Below are 22,363 nucleotides of genomic sequence, written 5' to 3'. Positions count from 1 at the left end.
GCGAAAGGAGAGAAGAACGGCGGATGGAGCGGCGGACGAGGGAGGAGAAGCCCCCGCGACGATGTCTGGGTGAGGTAGTAGGTTGTATAGTAGGGAATGGAAATTCGCGAGATACGAAGTCCACTGTACAACTTGCTAACTTTCCCGGTCGTCGGCGCTGCGACGTTGTTGCTGGCATTGCACGGAACCGCTCCCGAGGAGACTCTCTCGCGAGACCCGCGCCGCGCGTGCGGAAGAAATCTCTCCGCGAAGGAGAGAGAGAGAACAACCTCTTGTTTTATTTTTTCCTTTTTTACGCGAATGTATAAATCGACGGAGCCTTGCGCCTTACTATGAATGCGTACACGTGGTATATTTTCTCTTGATGTAAATGCGTGTGTATGTGTGTGTGTGTGTATATGTGCACGTGTTGTATATGCGTGTGTGAATGCATGCGAGGGGGAGGATAACGTATAATTCGCAATCATTCTCTGCGAATGAGACAAAGCGCGAAAACGATTTCTTCGACGTACGAGAGAAACCCTTTCCGTTTGCGTACTCTCTCTTTGAAGCGTTGTAACTGCATAACGAGTGCAAGAAATGTATTTCTGTTCCTTCATTGGCACTTCCGTTTCTCGTTCTCCAAGCGCGAATCTTAGTAGATCCAGCTAGATTCCGCTCGAGCCAGACTAGAAATCTCGGCGAAAGCGCGACTCGTTGAAACACGACGAAAACAGTTTCCCGGACCTTCACTTTATCGCCGCGATTCTTTCGGGAGATTTTGGGATAATAATAATTCGCGACGCACTGTCCAGGGCAGTGAATTTGCATAAGGTTCTCTTGCAAAAAAGAAAGGGCGGAATGATCGCGGAGCGCGAGGGTGAGATGGAGAGAATGAGTGACGGTGAGCGTGAGAGAGAGAAAGAGAGAGAAAAAAGGGCAATGGCGGGCGGGCTGATTGTAAAGCCTGCCGCGTCGCCGGTTCCCTGAGACCCTAACTTGTGACGTCGCGTCCGATATCTCACAGGCTAGATTCTCTGGTATTGGCGATGAGTGCTGCCTTTTGCCGATCAAAAGTCAGTCCTAGCAACAGAGATACAAACGTCATCGCGTTTCGACAACATGCCGCGCCGCATTCACAATAGCCTGCGTATTTTTTTTCCTTTTTTTTCTTTATGTCTCCGGATTGTTGTGTGATTGAGGGAACGAACGTTTTACTTGACTCTTCATTAGCGTGTGGTTTAAAGGAAACTTGCATCGGTTTCTCTTTCTCCATCGGCCCGAATTTCTTTAGATTCATTTATCTTGTGGAGCTACGAAGAATATCAAAAAGAGGATAAAATTATTATTATATAAATCGCGGGGTGTCTCTCGCTATTAAACACTATACAGATTTCTATCGTGTTCATTAATACTAGATAAAAGATATTTAAAGAGATGCAGTTTCGACGTTGATCTCAAAAGTCATTAACGAAAACCGTTAACGAAAATTTAAATTTAGTTCCACTTCCAACTTTTATAACGTCATAATTAAATGAGGAAGAATTGCTATGATAAAGACAGGATTATGCAAAAAAGATGTACCAACTACATATTGCAATTCTTTGCAAGGCAAATCGTTTATTCGACAACTTTAGTTTACAACATCGTCTTCACATCATTTATCAAAGTGCATTTTATAAAATATTTATACTTTTTCGATGGCCTTGAAATTTTAACACTTAGGGCCGGTTGTTCCAATTTATTGATAAACTAACTAATAGTTAAATCATGTCTATCCTTTTTTTATTTAAAGGAAAAACAAAGACACATATATGATTTAACTATTAGTTAGTTTACCAATAGGTTGGAACAACCGGCCCTTAGAGTGTTAACACATTTATCTCTATGATAAAAAAATATATCAATATTAATGAAATATATTCAACAACTGTATTATATAACTGTTTTTCTCGTATATACAAAGTTCCTTAAATCGACGCGATATCTAGCATGAAAACTATATAATACATTTCTTTAAGTTCTTGGTCATAATCGAAATTGAACCTATCGAATATTTGTATATTTTTATACAAAAACGGGAAAATATATACAATATTATCCGTACTTAAGTCCATAATGATACATAAGTAGCTCATAAAAATCTGCATGTAAATCCATGATACATAAAACTGATATTAAATAATCATCAACATAATCTTCGAGTTGTTTTAATATTAGATTATAATTCACGCACACTTATATACACTACAAAATCTAATGAATACTTCTAATTTAAACTCAAAATCTATTTTTATGTAACCGTCAGTAAATTATATTTGGTAATTTGTTTACGATGTGACGTTACTTGCAAAGTCCCTTATTCATTTGGAAAAAGAATGCAAAGAAATTCAGCTAATGAAAAAATAACGCACACGATATCCAATCAATAAAAGATTATCTCAAAAGATCTGATTGTATCCTGATAAGAAATTTTACTATATTGTACTATGTATATTCTAGTAATATGCATCTGTAGAGCTTTTCCGTATATATGATATTTAAAATAGAAATAATTATACAATATAAAATAATGACAACGCGCAACAGAAGTAACAGAAGCTCACAATGAAATCTATTTTATTATTAGTAGTAATCAAAAATATGGTTTCATCAGAAATATCGTCTTCCTTCCTCAACAAGTTTACTCAGCTCTGCCGCTGAGTAACCCAACAACTGTTTTAAGTCACAAACGAATTTGTAGACAAATCGTTTGCCATGAACTTTAGAAATCATGTCGCCGTCGTAATAATACCGAAGAGCTCTGCTTAGTTTCTCATAATTCATCGACGGCTTATTTTTGCGGGCTCCCCACAATTGCGCCACTGCCTCCGGCTGATTAAGCTTGAATTCTCCTTCAGTCCCTACCCACTGAATCGCGCTTCTATATTCCTTGTCCGTTAATAATTCTAACAAAAATTGCCACAGCTGTATCTGACCGCTATTAACGGTTCGACTAGAACTGGCAATAGTGATCGAAGCCGGATCGACATTCTCCAATGGCACATTAACTAAACGCGCCTGCTGATTTACCGTAGATTTCGGTTTCGTTACTTTCTGACTTCGTGCTTTAATGGACTTCTCTATAATACCTTCGTTGGGTGAATCCGATGCATCTTTTTGTACAACAGCTGCAAGCAAACAGTATAATCGTCGAATAAATAAAATAAAATCCAACATTGATTTGAATTTATCAGATATCTTTAGTGGAGACTGTGTAAATACTATATTTCTTACAAACATACCAACGAATTTGCATTTCCTGAGAAGTTCGAAATGTGTCCAAAACACGTCTCCTGGATCAAGAGGCACTTTTGCATGAAACTCCTCCAGTGTAAGGTTACATAATTGCGCTCCAGTTATATTCCAATCAACCAAACGTAACGATACTAAGTTAAATTGTCTAACAGCCCATTGCAGCCAATGTTTCACATGTGCTTCTGACCAGTCTCTTGGATCATTTGGTATTTTCAATCGTTCCTTTTTTTCCCCCGAAGAAATATATATGCATTTTTTTAGAAAATCATTTTTTAGGACGTTCCGTTTTATATGGTCATAATTTCAGAGATAAATTCAGGACGGTAATTGAAAAAGTTTGTATAAACACACATCTACTTGTTTCTGAAGCAATAGTACATTTTTCAAATCGCTGAAGTTATTGTCCATAAAAAATAAAAATATCTTGTATGAATAAAGCAAACAAAATCATATTTCTTCTACATCGTCCTGATTTACAAAATAAAACACTAATCATATAAGATGTATGTTTCATATATAAAAATTTCAATTACAAAATAAATCAGCATTTTAATTACCTGCTCCTTTTTATACTGCGCATCTATCATCCACTTTATGACGTTCCGTTTGTTTTCCTGAGCGGTAGACACCGGTGCTGCATCACAATAAAAATATTATCTATCACAGTTAAACCGAGAACAAACGTATAGTCATTAATACATACAATTATTTTCCACAACTTCGATGTAATCATCTGCTGGTTTAAGAACGTCCACTATATTGATACGTTTTTGCATCGGCTTTATTTGTACGTTAATCTGAACCAGCCCTTCTCCTTGGACGCATTGATCGACCAAATTCTTATGGCTTTCCAGCTGTTGCGACAAACACACATGAGTTTCAGGCTTAAATAAAGTCATAGCAAATTCGGTTGGACGCACTAGCGCGCATTGGTACATATCAACGTTGTACACCGATCTAATCCAGAAGTAAAATGCAAATATTTTTGATAAAATGCCGAATACACGTTTTATGAAATAGCACAATAAACATTGAGGCTTTTCACGATTCAATACGTTTATATTATACGCATCATTATGTTGATTTGTGTACGACGGCTTTAATGTGCACCAGTGCGCACCAATACCTCCAACTGAATTCTATTAGACCATAGGATGTCCTAGACCTTCCGTGAGAGCCGGCATTTCGATATTAAGGTTTTCATCTCGAAATAAGAGCAGACTCAAGAATTTGCCATTTAGCGGTTGTCACGGAAGTGGAACATTCCGCACAAATATCTTGTCGCTTACCATCTGCGCGTTTTGTAACCAAAACGAGTAATTCTTTAAATCTATGCTGAGCCTGTCTTCCAAAAGGCTCCTTAACGTGGACAAAGGCTCCCTAATGTCCATGTGTTGCATCAACACGCCGTCATTGGAGTAATCGCCGTTCAGGGAGCCCTCCAACGTGAAGTTAGGCTCGACCTCCAAATCGGAACTGTCCTGTTGCAGCTGAGCCATAATATCATCCTCGGATGCTGAGAACATCGTTTCCGGCTCCATCTTTATCTGCCGTATCATAGCGTACTCGGAATCGTCGTCGGTGTCGAAGCTGAACGAGAAACAGAGCGAGATAAATACCACAGAACGGAGTGTGCGGATTTGCAGACTAGGTTATACCTAATAAGGCGAGGAAATTAACTATATCGTTAACCTTTTCTCAGAACTTTTCCGACGCTCCTCCAGATCCATGTTAACCGAACACGTGGGTGACTTGCAATTTAGGCTAATATTCCCAACCACTTTTCGAAGAAAGAACCGTCCGCGTCAGCAATAAACACCCCTCGGACGCTTCCAGATGATTCGCACATACACTTGCGGAGTGCGCAGTGCGGAGTGCGGACGGAAACATAAATCATGAATATGATGTAAGAAGACTTGTGTAGCATTGCGCATATAATGGCAGCCGAAGAATACACCAGCCAATCAAATTTTGGTCCGGAACATCGCGCCACATTCAAATGTAACATATCTGCAGTCTTCTACTGTGGGAGGATCCATGTTCCTTCTCGCATCTCGGACTCTCGGACTTCGGACTAGATTTCGGACCAGTTTCTGATTGGTCAAAGAAAATGATGCTACTGCGCATCCTTGGACTAAAGTTTTCTTACGTGAAATAATAATAATAAGAAATAATAATAATAATAAGAAATAATAATAAGAAAACACCTGTTTTCTTACGTCATGGACGGAAAGATCATGAATCATGTTGTAAAAAATGATAAGATGCCTTTCACGGATCCTAATCCGATTGGAGTGCCACTCGCGATAAGATGCGAAGCATTTGCGAACAAAGAAGCGAGATGGCGATTCTTATTGGCCGTACGAATGTTGGATTTTTTTTTAATTATTAAAGCGATATGCACGTTGGCAAAAGATGTATGTATGTATACGTATGTATATATGTATGTATGTATCATTGGCAATATTGTACATACATTTTGTAATATAAAAAAAAATAATAAAACGTGTATTGATATGATACAAAACACTTGTCATGTATATAAATATTCCTCCATACCCAAGAATGCAGGATTACCGAGAATTTCTACTATTTCAAATTTTGAGAAAATCTAAATTAGTGAAAGTTTATAAATTATCATAACATAATCGATAAAAAGGTTGCACCATCTAAAATTCCAAGAATTTTCTCAGTTTCCGAGAATTTTATCAATTTCCAAAAATTTTATCAACAATTTTGTCAATTTCCAAAAATTTCATTAACAAAAAATTTTGTCAATTTTTTAAAATTTTATTAACAAAGAATTTTGTCAATTTCCAAAAATTTTATCAACATAAAAAATTTTGTCAATTTTTAAAAATTGTATCAACAAAGAAATTTGTCAATTTCCAAAAATTTTATCAACATAAAGAATTTTGTCAGGTTCAAAAATTTTGTCAATTTTTTTAAATTTTATTGACAAAGTATTTTGTCAATTTCCAAAAATTTTATTAACATACAAAATTTTGTCAATTTTTAAAAATTTTATCAACATAAAGAATTGCAATTCTCAAAAATTTTCTGTATATCCAGGGGAATATTCTATACTTTCAAGACGTTAGATCGCAAGCTTTAAAAGTTTTGAAAATGAGTCTTCATGTGTTTAGAAAATCAATATAATGAAAAGAATATAAATATAGAAAGAGAGAAGAAAGGAAGAAAGAAAGGGTAATATAAAGGTAAAATAAATAATACTTCATAGCTCTTTTAAAAATTTTAATTTTATTTTTCTTATTTCATTTACATTACAAATAAGATTGTCGAATCGATAAACAGAAGAACCTGATCGGTAAAGAGATTGCACTATCTAAAATTCCAAAAATATGTTTAATGATTCAATCTGACAAATATTTATTTACAGTTGGTGGTCTCTAATTATAGCTCGCTATTGGATAATAGGAGATATATATACACAACCTAAATGCGTTCTAAAATGTGCTGGTGCTGACAATGTACGATGCAACCCTATATCATATGTCACGTGAACTATAGATTCTCTGTACTATCAGTACTCAGTGTACATACATACATTACAGAACGCACGTGAAGAGTTAAATTTTCCACAATCGATTTCCGACTTTATTTCTCGCAATTCAGAGTATTCAGACTTGGGTTAGTGTTGCATCATCCGACATTGGACACCGCTAAAGTTTCTGATGCTCGCCGTATCCGACACCATCTCTCGACTCCGGTGTCTCCAGTACTCCAGTTAGTCCGGTTGTAGGGGCGGGTGCCAAGGAAGAAGCAGAAGAAGCGTTTATTTCGCGCCGCTCGGCGCTGTTCGACGTCGGACGCGAACGATAAGAAATGACGGCGAGGCGAGGCTGCGCGACACACGTAGCCGATGGGGTTCGCGCGTGCGATGCCTGTATGTAACCGGCTCTCGCGAATCTCTTGCGCTTTCTCGCCGGCTGGAAGTTAACGGACCGTAAACGGGCTGTGCTTATCCTCTCGTGATTCGACGAGCGATCTGTGTGAACCTGTATTCCAAAGGTATTCCTTATTGGATGTGTGTAATGTCGATGAACGATTTAAGGCAACCGTGTTGCGATTTCGATGTTATATCTCTCGTAATGAGGCGCAGCGACGTTGAGTCGACCTACCGTTATCTTTGTTACTTGTTTCAATAAGTGGAAGACCCGATAAATGTCGTTGACACGGCGTGAAGCATCCCTGCGGGCATCGTGGAATCGACAGAACGTGGTTATTCTAAATTAAAATTCTCTTTGCTCACCCGGTACCCCGGGTACTTGCGTAACTTATCTCTTTTCGGTCCAAATCGTTTTTTCACAAATGAGCAAAAATCCAAGTCTCGTCTTGGCATTAGGTTTGTTTGTGTTGCTTGAAATCCGTAAAATTTCTTGCACGTAAAACAAAATATATATTTGAACATTGGAGAGAAAGAGAGAGAGAGAAAGTGAAAATTCCAAGTGCAAACAATGTAAGCAACACAAACAGACCTATGAGAGAATCAGAAATTTATCTCAAAAAAATATAGTTTGCTGATTAGATTCGTGCAGCGTTACGTAGAGTCTAGCTCGACATAATAGTGCAAAGGATTAAAGACCAGTATATGCGAATTTGTAAAAATTATAGCACAATTTCTGCTGGACAATGTAACTACAATGTAATATATTTACATACAAACACTTTTATCTGACTCGTAATGTAATAACTTTTAAAGCATACTAATACAGCTTAACGATCCAATTTATTGTACTTTTTATTCTCTCTTTAACTTTTCGTGAAAAGCAATATAAAATTCTCATCTAAATTATAAACCATAAAAAAGTACAATATGTTTAAGAATGTTGTTGAACATCAAAACTGGTCCTGATGTATCTAATCTTCTCGATCAACAGTTTGCGTAGAAAATGGATTCTTTCGGAGGGGATAGGGAGACTGGCAGGGATGAGAAGATCATGAAACACAGTGTGGGCCGTGGCCATCGCATTTGGATGCAGGAAAACAGTGGAGGACTCAGGCGACCACACGGCGCATCAACCGCTAGTCAATCCAGTACAAGTTAGCATTGTTTTAGTCGCAACACATTTGCACAAGCTTGTCGGCCGTCAGGTTTAAAATAAAACTATTTGTACACAGGATCTGACTCTTCGACGTCTCCAGTGACGTCGCAACATAGTCAGGAAGAAAAGAAATTCGCACTATCGCCGCAAGCTGCAGAATTTGTTCCAAGATCTATGCTTCTTCAGTCCCATTCGTCGCAGTCTCCCCCATCAGAGCCCAACGTATATCTGTCTTCCGTAAGTAATTTATATTCTGATTGGATCTTCACTATATTGGTTACTTTGATCATGAATAATCTGCTGATAGCAACCTACTCACCAATATCCAAAGACTTCAAGATCCGTACAAGACAGAATCACAAGAGCTCGTGAAGAACCACCAAAAGAGTCTGTACCTCCGTTGTTTCGGGATGACAGTAGTCTTGAAGATGCTCTGGAGCAACAGTGCAATATACAAGACTTGGACATAGGAAATTACAATGATTATAGATACGATCAGGATGATGTAAGTAGTGGCAAGGTAAAAGCCTGATCTCTCTTTATTCATAGGAAGCTACATTGTACGCAACATTTATATATATTGTATATCAATAATATTCGAATTAGGAGGAGAAGCAGCAGAATGAAAAGGAAGAAGCTTACAACTTTGAAACCTATGAACATCTCAACAACATTATCAACATTTTAATTATGAATCCTGCCGAGTTCACAAATCTAGTTCCACCATTCATGGATAAGCTTAGATTGAGTGGGAACATGCGCTGTCTGCAGATGGTTGTGACAACCATAATCGAATGGGTATAAAAGTTTCTCTTTCATCTGCGAATACATACTCGTATGTCATTGTAATTTTGTACATGACTCGGTTTATTTGCAAGTGGTTCATCATTTTATTCTCTGCAGTACGCGTTACTAACTTTATATTATTTAAGTCTATTGCAGAAAGTAATTTTCGATATAATGGAGCTCGATTGTGTAAATATTTCGATACCAGCTTAGAAGATTCCAAAGAGCTGTACACGTTTTCCAAAGATCTATTCAGGGACTTGTTGTGCTTCCAGTAAGTCCAAATGCATATGACACATAATCGAAATTGTACGATTTATATACATCTGCGATATTGTTATTGTTAGATGTAAATGGGAGACTGGATTACTCGAATCCGAATGGCTTAAACAGCCCGAAGAGAAACGGGACCAACGGAAGTGTAATGGATTGATATTGTTTTTAGCAGAGTTGGTCGCTCAGATGGATGAATCTTATGCTTTCACTTTAGGGGAACTATTAGTATCGTTTATTACTAGGGTACTGCAAAGACCAGCGTCGACCTCTGTCAAATATATATGCCAGGCGCTTAAAGTAAGTCGTAGATAACAGAAATAGTAATTCTACAATTTTTATCTGTATTCTAATTGCCTTACTTGATATAACGCATAGCTGGCGGGCCACGTGTTGGAGAAGGATAAGAGCAGAAGTAAAGACATGGAAAATATGATGCGGGCGCTAACGGAGCTTGTAAATAACGGGCAGGTTGATACGCACGTAGGAAATATGGTGAACAGCGTTCACGAATTACGAAAGGATTGGGGAAGAAGTACCAGTTGTGATTCGTCTGGGACGAGCAATTCATTATTTAACGACGTGCAGCGACAGTCTGACCAGTTGCGCACGTCTAATTATAATTCTGTACCGTTGAAGATACAGCATCCGGTATCGCAGAAATTACAACTGAACCAACCGGTCATGTACGGTCCTGACGGCCAGATTCTGACCGCGGAGGAAAGTGACTTTCTTGATGCACATGCGAAAGCAGATTTAGACGAAGGGTACGTTATAATTTCATATTTGTACTTTCACAGTAAGATAGGTAATACTTAAAAAAATAATTTTAACAAAAATTCTTGTGTTTGTTACAGGACGTCCGAAGAAGAAGATGATAATTACGACGATGAAATTGCGACTGCTTACGAAGAGTTCTTAAGAGATTCCAAGTGCAAATAAAATTGAAGATGAAGTGAAACACATTCACGCACGAACAAGATTATACTCTGGCTCAAATATCTCGCTATAAATGCAAATATCTTGTTTAAAGGTTTTATGATTTTCAAAGAGATAGAGATTGGATTCAACTACATGACATTAAATATCATATCTGTATCACTAAAGGTAGGACAAAGCCATTGCGTACGCCATCGAGCTATCGGACAAAAATGCACCAAACACGAGCAATTTTAAATTTATAAAGATCCGCCATGTACATAAATAGTAATATCGACATGTGTATGTAGCATGCAGAGTGGTTCACTTTGAAATGGAATGCTTGAATAAATCCATTGCATTTGACGCGAAAAAGGTATTGAGGACAAAGTATATATTCGAAAAAAAAAAAATATAATGCAGAAAAATTTTTTTTTTTTTTAAATTATATTTTTAAAATTTTTAAGGATATATTGTCCCTATCATATATTTTAGCTAAGATTCCAAAGTGTAAAATTATTTTAATGTTCTAATAATTAAAGGCTTTATGATTAAAAAAACGGCTAAAAACTAAATCGGCGCATGTTTTTTTATAACTCGAAAGGAACTTTATTTAAGCGTTCTACTTCTGATGGACAACCCTGTAAATAGATATGTGTTCCATATGGCAAATATATGTGTATTTTGCATTTATTTAAAGTTATAAACGTATATGTATTTGTACGAAGTTTCCTAAATATATAACACGAGTTTTGTATAATTATTGCTTGTATACTTGGAAAGTTTATAACGCTAATTTATTAATTCCATTCGATTTTCTTGACCACTGCAGAACACTTCTTTACAAAAATGTCTTCTGCTTTACAAATGGAATCGAGTTTTTCGATAAATATTTACGCAAAAGCGTCTTATAGGCCAGCTTCCAGAATAAATTGGCATTTACCGAATCGCCTTTTTACATTGATAACTACCAGGAAAACAGATAAAAGAATTTACAAATATGCGAATAATTATGTTTCTCGTTTCGAGATTGCGACATCGAGCCGAGTCCGTTTCCGTTCGCAGAAACGACAATATAAAAACGGGACCGTGCGATCACTCGGGCGGCGTGATGATACTGGCGCATTACCATATTTTATTTGCATACGCGACGTACATTTCTACTTTTTTTTTTATCTTGTACTTTTGTTGTAGATTAGCATATTCTAAGAAGCGTGACGAGAGGAGCACGCTACGGAAACTGCGATCTGCAAGCTGAATGAGCAAGCCGAGATATACCGGATTTACTCCGACTGCGCTCCGTTAGCAGCGGGATCGAGCGTACGTCCGCGAAGATCCATTTTTGGCGCGAAAGGGTTCCGTCGTCGCGGAACTCCGCATACGAAGCTGCAGCGTGGATTACTCATACCTGCTTGTTTTGACCGACCGTATTGTACCGCACGCGAATATGGAATATCATTACGGTCCGTCGTGTGATTCTAGAGTCGGAATGGACGGATATAATTGCGTGCGTGCTCCGATCGCGTTCAGCCATGGGAAACCCGTCTCGCGCGCACGTAATGCTCATCAATTACATTGAAAAAAAAAAGGAATGAAAAAAACGGAATTAAACGCGTCATAAAAACGTAGGCGAAATTTATCGAATACCTTGAGGAATATAATCAGGGCCGTGCGTGGGTGAAGTTCGAAGAGGGGACCGAAGGTCGCGGATGGTGGGGCTGTGGGATCGTCCTCGCGTCATCTACGCGAGATCGTCGCGATCGCGGGTAGTACGCCGTTTAGTCTTCCTCGCGCCGATCGAGCACGAAGTTGCAAGCAGAGGTGGGCATTAATTCGGGTAAATTTTTGATCTAGTTATTCAGATAAAGCTGATTCATGCATTATTCATTGCTCGCGTTACCTGCATCATCGTTGCTCATTATCTGTTGCTCATTATTTCCTATTTGTATTGTACGAATGTGGATGTTTATACTCGAAGATTCTGAGCGAAGATGTTTTTCCCAGTCGCGATGACTGATAACGCGAATCGCCTCTTTCTCTAATTCAAGTAACTAAAATAATCTTTTACTCATCTCCAATTGCAAGAAAGCGAATATATATCTCAAGAGATGTCAAGTGCGAATAAAAATTAAAGATAAAAATTAAAGTGCTGTGCAAAACGCACGTTAACTTTTAGACGTCTATTCGGAAAGTTTTGAAGGTGTTTGGAAGACGTCTTAAGTGGAGAAGAAGCCCATCGCCGGCCTGTATCGCCAGAATTTCATCATTTTTTCGATAGATACATAGATAAATTACATAGATTCATAAATTTCATCGGCTTTTCGATAGATCTTGTATCAGCACAGTGGCAAAATGTTGTACTCGCAAGCCGCAGCCTTGCTCCTGCTTCTGTTCAGCACGGTGGTGGACGGCAGCCACTACGTCCAGTACGTTCAGTCGCGAGTACTCGCGTCTGGTAAGTTCTCTGTGTGCTTCGTTATTACGCAAAAAAAAAAAAAAACCGAAGCGTGCTCGCTGAATCATCCGACCCTCGTCTTCCGCAGGCGGTTGCGACAGCTACACGTGCGGCGTCAACGCGAGATGTACGATGAGCGAGGGACGGCCGGTGTGCTCGTGCTTGAATCTACATATGGGAGACCCGCTCGCGCGGTGCGTACGAGTCGAATGCATAAGTGAGTAAAACGATCCGCGATCATTATGTAATTCCTAGAAGAGCAAACTCTTGTTAATTAAGTCGAATTAAGTCGAATCGGAATTATACACCTGATGCGGCAGTTCTTGAGTTTCCACAAATTAGTGCACGCTAATTAGCATCCTCGTCGCGTTTCAGTCAACGAAGATTGCCCGTACAACAGGGTGTGCACGAGCAATAGGTGCGTCGATCCCTGCGTGGGACTGTGTGGAGTAAATGCGAACTGTTTGACCAGAAATCACATAGGTACCTGCGAGTGTATACCAGGCCACGTCGGAGATCCGTTCTCGGGTTGTCAAGTCGCTGACCCCCGTACGTAAAACCTCGCCGTTTAATCTAGACAACCAGGAATGTCTAAAAGACAGACGTTTAAAGATTTTCCTAATGTTCCTGATGCTTTGAAGAAGACTGTGTAAGACTTCGAAACGTTCTGCGTATATTTAAGAGTTGTTAAACCGTTTTGAATTTATCATCTCTCGATTTCTCGTTTATTGGCCCTGAACTTCCTACGTTGCTTCTGATGCTTTTTAGTCGTCTTTTACGTCTTTTAGATATTCCTATCTCTCTTTCTCTCTTGTTTAAATGTAAATAATAATTCATAGACCTCCCTCTTATTTCTTTTTACTATTGAAAATGTGTTACAAGTTATCAAAAATATTCGATGAATGTAGAAGCCGCTTGTAAGCCGAGTCCGTGTGGGGTGAATACCCAGTGCGAGGTGATCAACGAGATACCGGTCTGCACGTGTCTACCGGGTTACAGAGGCTCACCCTTGGCCGGATGTCGTCACGAGTGCGAGAGCGACGGCGAGTGTCCTCCGCACCTCGCCTGCTCGTCGTCGTACAGATGCGAGAGCCCGTGCAAGTGCGGCGAGAACGCGGAGTGCGAGGTCGTCAATCATCGTGCGCAATGTAGCTGCCCGAAAGTAAGACGCCTCCGCTTTGTCCATGGAAAATTTATGGGTTTTCTTTTTATAAGGATACAAGTCTGACTAAGCGTTCCGAACGACGGTGACGAAACGAAGCGACGTGTGGGAATCAATCTGTTTGTTCCGTGTTCTAGACATGGCTAGGAAACCCGCTCGTCGCGTGTCGACCGGAGTGCACCGCCCACTCCGAATGCCCGACGCACAAGCCTGCCTGCCTCTATCAGAAATGCGTGAATCCCTGCGACGGCGTATGCGGCGTACACGCCGACTGCAACCTACGCGGCATCACTCCCGTTTGCAGTTGTCCGAAACACATGACCGGCAATCCTTTCGTCAGCTGCAGACTGTTCGAACCGCGTAAGTGGAGATCGATATAACGATCGTTATAATTAGCCAGAGTCGTATTCATCTTGTGGCTCGTCAGTTTAATTCCTGACGAATTCAAGAAGAAGACGGAGACAATTATCTCAAAATCGTATCTCTATTTTCAGGCGATCTCTGCGAGCCGAATCCCTGCGGCGTTAACGCGGTTTGCACGCCGGGCCACGACAATACCGGGAAGGAGAGGCCGGTGTGCACGTGTCCTACCGGCTACATCGGTAACGCCTTGACGAGCTGTCAGCGCGGGGAGTGCTTCACCGACAATGAATGCCCCGACAATCGGGCGTGTATCGATTTCACGTGCAGGAACCCATGCACCGGCCACGAATGTGGCTCGAGTGCCACGTGCACGCCCCGACGTCACATCGCGGTCTGTACGTGCCCGCAGGGGACCAGAGGCGATGCCCTGTACACCTGTAATCCGATCGAGAGTAAATCGGTGTACAATTACGGCCGCGCCTACCGTTACCGTTACCACTAGTCACGCGCAAAATCGAACCGATCCCACGTTTCAAATACTCAACGTTTTAATACCGCGTTTTAATTTCTATTCCAATTTCTATTCGACAACAAACTTTCACGAACAAATATACCGCCTATTCCTTACGCAGGTCGTGTAACAGAGTAATATATATTTTTGTAACGCTACGCTGATAATGTCTTCCAAATCGTGTTCACCATAGATATCACGCAAAGTGTTCTGTATGTTTTATAAGCTGCGGCTGGTCGCAAATCTAATTTCGATCCTTAATAAAAATAAAAGTATAATACGATTTATGCCGCAGTATCAAGATACATTTTTTCCTGCCTATTTTATTTTTATTCCACATGCAGCTATACGCAAGTTTGTCTGGATAGACCCTTAGTCTCATAGCAATGAGAAAGAAAGAAACAGATGTAACGTTGTAATGTTACTTATGAAGATTCAAAATACATTATCTGGTTAAACAATAATGTTTATTGAATAATTTAACATTATTTATATATTTAGTAAGGAGTGCAAATTCATAGTTATAAAACTAGTTGAGAAATTTACGAAAAATCACTTGCCGCTATTAAAAAATAAATGATTACAATCTTCTCTTAAATATTATGTATAATTATACAATATGCCGTGACTGTTAAAAAAGAATCACGCTATATAAATATTAATTATAATTATTGGCAGCACCATTATGCGAATTATTAATGTTGAAACGGACGTTCAACGTTCAAGTGTTCAAGGGGGTTCTTCAGAAATATCTTATTTACAAGTGTATACATGATGATTTTTAATTATATATCAATAGTGTGTATTAGCATATCATTTATTATAAGTATATTATTTCATTTAAAATTATACTTTAAGATATCTATACTTATTATGATACGTCCTTTCAGACTTCACATAATAATAAACGAAAAAATAGTCAGTCATAGACATATACAGTGGCAATTTCGTTATCTATATAAAAGTATAATAAATGAAAAATAAATATATCATATCTCATTAATATGTATATTGAATAATTGAAATAATTAAAATTATATTATATATTATATATATCAACATATAACTAAAAATCATCCTGTATATTAAGAACATAGATCTCTCCTATTATTACAATTATCTTAGCCTTCTATAATATTAACAAATCGTAGGTAATTTTCGATCTCATATACGCTCGTACTTTTTCGCCTATTATATTCAATAACGCAGTTATCACTACAATTATCACTCGTATAAAATGAAAATTTATACGAAAAAATATTTCTTTCAATCAAGTGAAAGAAGAGATTAAGATATATATTTTTGAATGAATATATAAAATGAGCCCGCAGTATAAAAAAATAAAACAATGAAAATGATTTAAATAAATAAGTATAATAAAAATACAAAGGGGAATGGAATATTATTTAAATACGTGGTTAATTATGCGCCGCTCTTTTGCCATTCATATAACCGATCCATCGTTCCGCGGTCGTAATAAAAATAGGATCGTTGTCTATAGAATTGAGAAGAAGAAGTTGATTAATGTGAGTAGAATGATAATCCCACCTGGCTAAGTTAGGTGCTGTCTTTAATGTAAAATGACGTAGATCGTACGTCGTACCTGAACCAGTATCGTATAACGTTAACATGTTCTTCAACGATATCATACCCTGATTAAAGAGTCTAGTCGCTTCCTCCGCGTCCTTACCCGTCGCTATGCTTTTCAGATCGTAGAGTCCGATAAGCGAATAAATAAAACCATTGAGAATAAAAGAAGAGGGGGTAGTGGGATATTCCTCGTACCAGACATATTTGCCTAGGAACAGCGCAGCCACCCCTCCTTTAGCGGATGTCAGTCTGAAAGGTCGCAAGCCTCTGATAGCGGCCTGTAAGTATTTCGCCTCGCCGGAATGATAATATGCTCGTGCTAGCACTGATATCGCGTGACCTTGGCCCATACTGGAATACCTGTAACCATATTTTTCTCTTGTAAAATCAGCTCCACGAGTTAACTTTGTTCCATTCCATTCCGTTACATGTACAGGTAACCCTCGAATAACACGATCAATTGGTTCCATGTTATTGAAAATCGTGTTATTCGAGACTTTTACATACAATTTTGGAGATCGCGTTCCGTGCTACTGAAAACCGTGCAACTCAAGACTCCAGATCCATATAAAATTGGGCATTTGGTTCCAAGGGATTATAAAAAAAAAAAAACTTTTAAAAAGTAGGGTTGTCACAATTTTTTACCGTGCAATTCAAATACCGTGTTACTCGAGGGTCACCTGTATATATATGTGCCATAACGATACCATCCAGGTTCAAGTATAGCCATTCCAGGTGCTACTTTTCTCCTGACAGGATTCGGCCAGCCACCAGAGGTGATGTTCTGATTAGCGACAAACCATCTTGCCGCATCATAAAATTGCTCCATGTGCTCACTAGTCGATAATGTCATATTGTCAATCATACCGGAGCCGTATAAGGTAATTTTAACTACCTAAAACGTGCATGATTTGTATTTTAAAATTTTTTCAAAAAATAATTCTCCAAGATACTCGTATGAAGTTATCGTTTGAACGGCCGTTTACCTTTAATTTGGACCGGGGCAATTTCTTCCTACTTTTATCATTCAAATAAAGACCTTTTTGTAGGTCAACTACGAGATCTCTAGTAAGACGTCTCCATTGATGATTAGCTTGCCCGATTCCATAGTGTACATGATTGTTATAATTATACAGTACTATATTGTTGGTAACATAGTGAAGGTAGTACAGCTCTTTCTTCTCCCTCGACTGTAACGTAACCGTGACACTTCCATTGTCTTTAATATTAAGATCCCATTTCAATACAAAGTCTAACACGTGATCCAAGTTCAAGGAAATCCCCGACGTGCTCGTTTCCGGCGTAGCGAACTTTAGGACGTAACTATTAGCTTGCTTGTCGTACACTCTGTTCATAACCGATCCTTGAGGAACGTTCCAGTTCTGCTTAACTTTATCGGAATCCTCAATGATCTTCCTGTGTGGCTCGGGCTCGGTTAGGTTCTTACTGTAATGCGATAATCCAAATTGAGCAATTTGCGTGGGATAATAATATCCCTGGCTCTCCCATTGCGTCGATATCGGCACACCGTCGGTGCCGCTGATACATTTAACTCTATCCCTGACTTCGACGTTGTAATTTTCGAAGGTCATGAATACGCCTCGGGGGTCATACTTTCCCTTGGGATTTACAAACTTTGAATAACTATGCAGCCATTCGAATCTCTCCAGACCGTCGTAAGTGGCTAGTTTTCCATAAATCTAAAATATTGTACATGAAAGTTATTGTAATACCTATGGCATAATATGATCTAACGACAGCATCGGCTCAACTGACCTCAAAATATTTATGGATAAATGAAAACGGTATGTATACTTCGTCGCCTTCCTTGCGACATCCTACAGAGTAATCGCCGTTTATATGACAATCTATCTCTTGGTATCCCGATTCTGTATTCAAACGATCCTGTATTGAAACATATGACGTATAAAAATATGCACTATCTCGGAGTTAATGTGAATTAATATGTTCAAATCTCACTCTCTCGCTATTACATAACAATGTAGATATAAGTCATATAGTCTATCTTGCCTTATGTTGATACTTTGTCGTTTGGAACAACAGACTTCCACAATTGTTCCATGAAACGAGTAAAAAGGTCAGTGCCGCGACAACCAATACAAGCAGGGTTGTCTTGAAGTTCAATCGCATCATCATACAAAACCTATCGATAACAGATAAACGATCACACGCATAAATATTCCAATCGAATCATACATGACAACAGATGTGACATAGTCATCGATTAAAATCTAATGTTTAAAATTAACGTAGTAAACTTACGCGACACGGATGTCACGAGCGGTTCGTCATCTTACAATTTCATCTTTAAAGAGCCTTCAAGGTCCACGCCATCTCATCCTTCCTGGAGATTGTTTCTCCGGACACATGAATATCAATCAGCTGTCGCCTACCGACGGTGAGACTTCAGATAAGATACAACAAACATCCTCTTGGATGCCTAATAAACTCGCGTCAAGCGTCGAGCTTTCGCCGTCAATTCGCCAAGTCTTTCGATAGCTAAGCCACCTGCCTGCAGCTGCACCTCCGAAGCGCAGCGTGTGATGCATGGAAACATTTCCTCGCGGCCGTCATCGCCGCACGGAGACCGAATGGCTGCAAAATTACATCAGTAGTGAGATATACTTTCTGCAACTGTGGTGGGTGACTGAAATCAATTCCAAGTGCACATATAATAAATGAAAGAAAATCATTATATTCAAATATGTATAAATATATGTCCCTGCTAAATCTGACAATGATTAAGCCTCTCAGAAGGCAAGTTGATCGACTCCACAACAAAAAGCAGGGAAAATTGAAGAGATTGCGAACTCAGTATAGAAACAGAAAAATTTACAAACAGTAAAATTGACTAATCTGGCTTCTAAAAAACAAACAGCTCGTACTTGTACGACCTTGACTAGATTAATCAGTGACTAATTGCTCGAGGAAAGAGTTCCAACTACACAATTCGTCGCCTAATCTTATCACACCCACTGTGTTAAAATTAATTCTATCCATATTGACAAAATAGTACAAGTATCGACGAGTTAATCGACAATTAAGTTTGTCGGAATTAGGGTCAAAGGCACCCCGAGACCTTCCGCGTTTCCGCGAAGCCTCGGGTCGTTGATCGGCGATTACCGGCGATCGGACGAGGAAGGCGCTTCGTGCAGGTCCATGTGAGTCTTCCTAAGCTGTGCAACCCGCGAGTCTCAACGTCCTCGTTCTGCCTCGCTCCGTTGAGGATCCCGTCAGCCCGTCCCTCCTGGGACAGTGCGCGACGCACTACGCAGCCCAACGGTGCCGCAGTTCGCGGTATCGCGGTTGCAACATATGATTGCGAGTTCCGGGGAGCAAGTGGCGTACTCTCGGGGGTACCCTCGGTCGTCGGTCGCTCCTCTCGGTGCGCGTGCGCACGTCCCTTTGACGGTCGACGGCTTCGGCACGTGGACACGTGCATTTGTATTGGGTTGGGGAGTGATTAGGGACTGCTTCTCCGGTGGCGAGAGGTGGTGTACGGATACATCGTCCGGGTGCGACGAAAAGAGAAGATTTACAGCCCGTCAACCATGAGTCGGAAAAAATTCGACATTTTCGTGGGCGCGACGACCGGCGCCGTCAAAGGTAATCCCGCGCGGATCTTGTGTGTAGCTCCGTTCCGCGATGTCGCGTGTCAATTTGTAGGTTATGTAATCCGCGAAATGTAAATTGTAGGAATAAAAGTCGGAGCGACGAAGAAGGAGACCAGAGTAAAGAATTTGCTGAACCTGTCGCTTATGACGAAGGACGACCGGGTGAGCAGGATCGCGTGGGGCGACGACGACGAAGGGGAGATTCTGGTTGCCTGCGGCAAGGCAGAGAGAAGGTGACGTTCTACATTTTTAACGGCGTAGAAAGCTTCTTTTACCTCCACCGCGAGAACAGATATGATTTTGTGTGACAAAAATATCGTTTCGTACAATGAAATATGAGAGAAGCAAACGCTGGTTAAATGTAAACACGAAACTCGACTCGTCGAGTCATCTCTTGACTCTCTCATTTAGCGATAAAATATGGTTTTTATAATAATGTTATATGTCAAATTGTGATCTTCATATATTAAAACTAACAAAGTATGATTTTTATATGATAAATGCAATTGGTGATAATTGCATCAATTTCTTACAGGGTGAAGATCTTTGACGCGGACAGCGGAATACTCACACATACGTTTTCTTGCAACATGGGCAGCGGATCCATCATCGGAATATCGCGATACAACGGGTAAAATGATCTTGACGCGAAACGAGCGCGTTCCACATGCTAGTGCGCACATCGATGTTGCTTAATAAAAGCGGTCTACGATTTTATCTCAGGCTTGTCTTGACATCGGTCGAATCCGGGATAGTAAGCCTGTGGTCATCCGCCAGTGGAAAAGGACAGGAATTGGTGAACGCCGGAAAGAACTTGACCAGTATGTGCCACTCGCGTGTGCACACGAACTTGATAGCGACCGGAGGTAATGAAAACAAAGTGAAATTGTACAACCTGGAGAAGCAAAAGCTGGTATTCGTTGAAAAGGATCTTCCACACGACTGGTTGAATTTAAAGAGACCCGTTTGGACATCGGACGTGAGTTTCTTGCCGGGAACCCAACAGATAGTCTCAGTCAGTAGGAACGGGCATGTAAGAATCAATTTTTTCCTTTGTGAAATTAGTCTTACGCATTTTTTACAATCGTGAAACGTACAATCGTACAACTGATCCATGTATAAATGTCAAAGATACACCTGTTCGATCCACGCGCCCAAAGACGTCCTGTGGTGAAAATGATGGCGCCGGATGACACTTGGACCAGCTTAACTACCCCGCCCAAAGAAAGGTAAGACTGGTGCACGCGTATAAAGCTATTTGGATGCTTTAAAACGTCATTTAAAATACTATAACTCTAATGCATTTATGTACCATAATATTATTTCATTTCGTCGTATCTTTATGTTAAAGACACATTATAGTTGGCTCAAATATGGGTAGGATGAATCTCATCGATCTGAGAAAGACAGGCACCGTATTAAACACGTACAAAGAATTCATCGGTGGTATAACTGGAATAAGTTGTAGTACGACCAATCCGTACGTCGCGAGTACCAGTTTCGATAGATATTTGCGGATGCACAATATCGATACGAAAGAAATTCTCAAAGGGGTAAAGTCCTGACTTCTAGTTTTCCGAAATATCACGGCGTTTGAAGTAAATGTCTAATTCATTTTATCGTTGCAGATTTATTTAACATCGAGATTAACGTGTCTAATAATGAGATCGGATACCACTATAGAAAGAGGATATGAGGATGGCACGGAGGCTTAGAATATTAATTATGTTTATGCAACAAGTGCATGGAAAGTGCCCCATTACGCACGCTACGGGTGCGTGATAGACCACTTTCCAGGCACTTGCAACATAAAATAGGGAGTGTAAGTCGTGTGTAAAGATGAAAATTCCCGGGTGCGGAGTTTACGCACCCGGGAATTTTCATCTTACCTCACTTGTTACACAAATAACTATTTATGAATAAAATGTTTTATATGAATAAAAATATGTTAGACAATTTCTTAAGGACGTATAGTGTAAAAGTTTGCTGTAACTTTCTACTTTTCTTCAGTTTCCTCACATTTCTTCGGTATTATCAATCCTGCAATTTATCATTTGAGACGCGTCATTTCTGCCTAGGTCGTTTATTTTTCTTGACAAAGTTTTGTGATCAGAAAAAACTATGGTGTTAAGTATCTAGAAGCTTAAAAAAAGGCAATGTAAAAAATAGCACTTAATAAAAAAATAGTATTTCTATTAATCTATTTGTATTTTATTAATCTATTAATAAAACTATTAATATATTAATGTTATGAAAAATTAATAAAATTTCTAAAAAATTAACAAAAATAATGTTTCGAAAAATTTAACATTCTAACTTATTAAATGA

The 22,363-nt window shown here is 39.4% G+C and overlaps 5 protein-coding genes across 9 annotated transcripts; 3 read left to right on the top strand and 2 right to left on the bottom strand.

The window, feature by feature from the left end:
• Positions 1–1,888: 1,888 nt before the first annotated feature.
• LOC112467116 (DNA-binding protein Ets97D) lies at positions 1,889–5,164 on the bottom strand. Of its 2 annotated transcripts, none has more exons than XM_025035596.1 (6): positions 4,969–5,164; positions 4,566–4,866; positions 3,980–4,130; positions 3,834–3,910; positions 3,264–3,498; positions 1,889–3,149 (listed from the first exon to the last, which is right to left on the bottom strand). In XM_025035596.1, the coding sequence occupies exons 1-6, from the start codon at positions 5,004–5,006 to the stop codon at positions 2,632–2,634; spliced, it is 1,320 nt and encodes a 439-aa protein (XP_024891364.1). In that variant the 5' UTR covers positions 5,007–5,164; the 3' UTR covers positions 1,889–2,631. The 2 variants fall into 2 exon arrangements, with proteins under 2 accessions (XP_024891364.1, XP_024891365.1); XM_025035597.1 differs by having other exon boundaries at positions 4,935–5,024.
• Positions 5,165–6,735: 1,571 nt separating this feature from the next.
• On the top strand, positions 6,736–10,732 carry LOC112467113 (polyadenylate-binding protein-interacting protein 1). 2 transcript variants are annotated; one of them, XM_025035592.1, is made up of 9 exons: positions 6,736–7,308; positions 8,178–8,340; positions 8,419–8,579; positions 8,674–8,847; positions 8,949–9,140; positions 9,275–9,402; positions 9,476–9,701; positions 9,780–10,168; positions 10,259–10,732. In XM_025035592.1, exons 2-9 carry the CDS (start codon positions 8,190–8,192, stop codon positions 10,341–10,343), a joined length of 1,506 nt encoding a protein of 501 aa, XP_024891360.1. In that variant the 5' UTR covers positions 6,736–7,308; positions 8,178–8,189; the 3' UTR covers positions 10,344–10,732. The 2 variants fall into 2 exon arrangements, with proteins under 2 accessions (XP_024891360.1, XP_024891359.1); XM_025035591.1 differs by having other exon boundaries at positions 6,739–7,308; positions 8,650–8,847.
• A 958-nt stretch (positions 10,733–11,690) lies between these two features.
• On the top strand, positions 11,691–15,097 carry LOC112467112 (neurogenic locus notch homolog protein 1). Of its 2 annotated transcripts, none has more exons than XM_025035590.1 (7): positions 11,691–12,140; positions 12,648–12,774; positions 12,863–12,991; positions 13,150–13,323; positions 13,683–13,936; positions 14,074–14,296; positions 14,431–15,097. In XM_025035590.1, exons 2-7 carry the CDS (start codon positions 12,672–12,674, stop codon positions 14,799–14,801), a joined length of 1,254 nt encoding a protein of 417 aa, XP_024891358.1. In that variant the 5' UTR covers positions 11,691–12,140; positions 12,648–12,671; the 3' UTR covers positions 14,802–15,097. The 2 variants fall into 2 exon arrangements, with proteins under 2 accessions (XP_024891358.1, XP_024891356.1); XM_025035588.1 differs by having other exon boundaries at positions 11,692–12,156.
• A 1,052-nt stretch (positions 15,098–16,149) lies between these two features.
• On the bottom strand, positions 16,150–19,745 carry LOC112467114 (D-glucuronyl C5-epimerase B). 2 transcript variants are annotated; one of them, XM_025035593.1, is made up of 7 exons: positions 19,545–19,745; positions 18,684–19,016; positions 18,432–18,564; positions 18,177–18,305; positions 17,387–18,100; positions 17,081–17,295; positions 16,150–16,760 (listed from the first exon to the last, which is right to left on the bottom strand). In XM_025035593.1, the coding sequence occupies exons 3-7, from the start codon at positions 18,555–18,557 to the stop codon at positions 16,229–16,231; spliced, it is 1,716 nt and encodes a 571-aa protein (XP_024891361.1). In that variant the 5' UTR covers positions 18,558–18,564; positions 18,684–19,016; positions 19,545–19,745; the 3' UTR covers positions 16,150–16,228. The 2 variants fall into 2 exon arrangements, with proteins under 2 accessions (XP_024891361.1, XP_024891362.1); XM_025035594.1 differs by having other exon boundaries at positions 17,108–17,295; positions 19,545–19,743.
• Positions 19,746–19,889: 144 nt separating this feature from the next.
• LOC112467115 (WD repeat-containing protein 74) lies at positions 19,890–21,824 on the top strand. Its single transcript, XM_025035595.1, has 7 exons — positions 19,890–20,027; positions 20,118–20,268; positions 20,571–20,666; positions 20,759–21,068; positions 21,167–21,264; positions 21,387–21,588; positions 21,664–21,824. Exons 1-7 carry the CDS (start codon positions 19,973–19,975, stop codon positions 21,748–21,750), a joined length of 999 nt encoding a protein of 332 aa, XP_024891363.1. The 5' UTR covers positions 19,890–19,972; the 3' UTR covers positions 21,751–21,824.
• Positions 21,825–22,363: the final 539 nt, after the last annotated feature.

This window comes from Temnothorax curvispinosus, unplaced genomic scaffold (assembly GCF_003070985.1).
Source record: "Temnothorax curvispinosus isolate PA1 unplaced genomic scaffold, ASM307098v1 QBEX01016902.1, whole genome shotgun sequence".
Lineage (NCBI taxonomy): Eukaryota > Metazoa > Arthropoda > Insecta > Hymenoptera > Formicidae > Temnothorax > Temnothorax curvispinosus.
Note: the sequence above shows the minus strand (reverse complement) of the source record. Positions and strands in the feature narration are given on the sequence as shown.

Coding starts and splice junctions, on each gene's coding strand:
- LOC112467116 (XM_025035596.1), bottom strand. CDS start 5,006: ATGGATCTGGAGGAGCGTCGGAAAAGTTCTGAGAAAAG. Junction 4,131..4,565: donor GGTTACAAAACGCGCAGATG/GTAAGCGACAAG, acceptor TTGTCGCAACAG/CTGGAAAGCCATAAGAATTT. Junction 3,150..3,263: donor CAGGAAATGCAAATTCGTTG/GTATGTTTGTAA, acceptor GTTTGCTTGCAG/CTGTTGTACAAAAAGATGCA.
- LOC112467114 (XM_025035593.1), bottom strand. CDS start 18,557: ATGATGATGCGATTGAACTTCAAGACAACCCTGCTTGTATTGGTTGTC. Junction 18,306..18,431: donor CGACAAAGTATCAACATAAG/GCAAGATAGACT, acceptor GTTTCAATACAG/GATCGTTTGAATACAGAATC. Junction 16,761..17,080: donor TATGGCACATATATATACAG/GTGACCCTCGAG, acceptor ATATGGTTACAG/GTATTCCAGTATGGGCCAAG.
- LOC112467113 (XM_025035591.1), top strand. CDS start 8,190: ATGGATTCTTTCGGAGGGGATAGGGAGACTGGCAGGGATGAGAAGATC. Junction 8,341..8,418: donor CGCTAGTCAATCCAGTACAA/GTTAGCATTGTT, acceptor ATTTGTACACAG/GATCTGACTCTTCGACGTCT. Junction 9,702..9,779: donor ATATATGCCAGGCGCTTAAA/GTAAGTCGTAGA, acceptor TATAACGCATAG/CTGGCGGGCCACGTGTTGGA.
- LOC112467115 (XM_025035595.1), top strand. CDS start 19,973: ATGAGTCGGAAAAAATTCGACATTTTCGTGGGCGCGACGACCGGCGCC. Junction 20,269..20,570: donor TGCGGCAAGGCAGAGAGAAG/GTGACGTTCTAC, acceptor AATTTCTTACAG/GGTGAAGATCTTTGACGCGG. Junction 21,589..21,663: donor CGAAAGAAATTCTCAAAGGG/GTAAAGTCCTGA, acceptor TTATCGTTGCAG/ATTTATTTAACATCGAGATT.
- LOC112467112 (XM_025035590.1), top strand. CDS start 12,672: ATGTTGTACTCGCAAGCCGCAGCCTTGCTCCTGCTTCTGTTCAGCACG. Junction 12,775..12,862: donor GTCGCGAGTACTCGCGTCTG/GTAAGTTCTCTG, acceptor CGTCTTCCGCAG/GCGGTTGCGACAGCTACACG. Junction 13,937..14,073: donor CGCAATGTAGCTGCCCGAAA/GTAAGACGCCTC, acceptor TCCGTGTTCTAG/ACATGGCTAGGAAACCCGCT.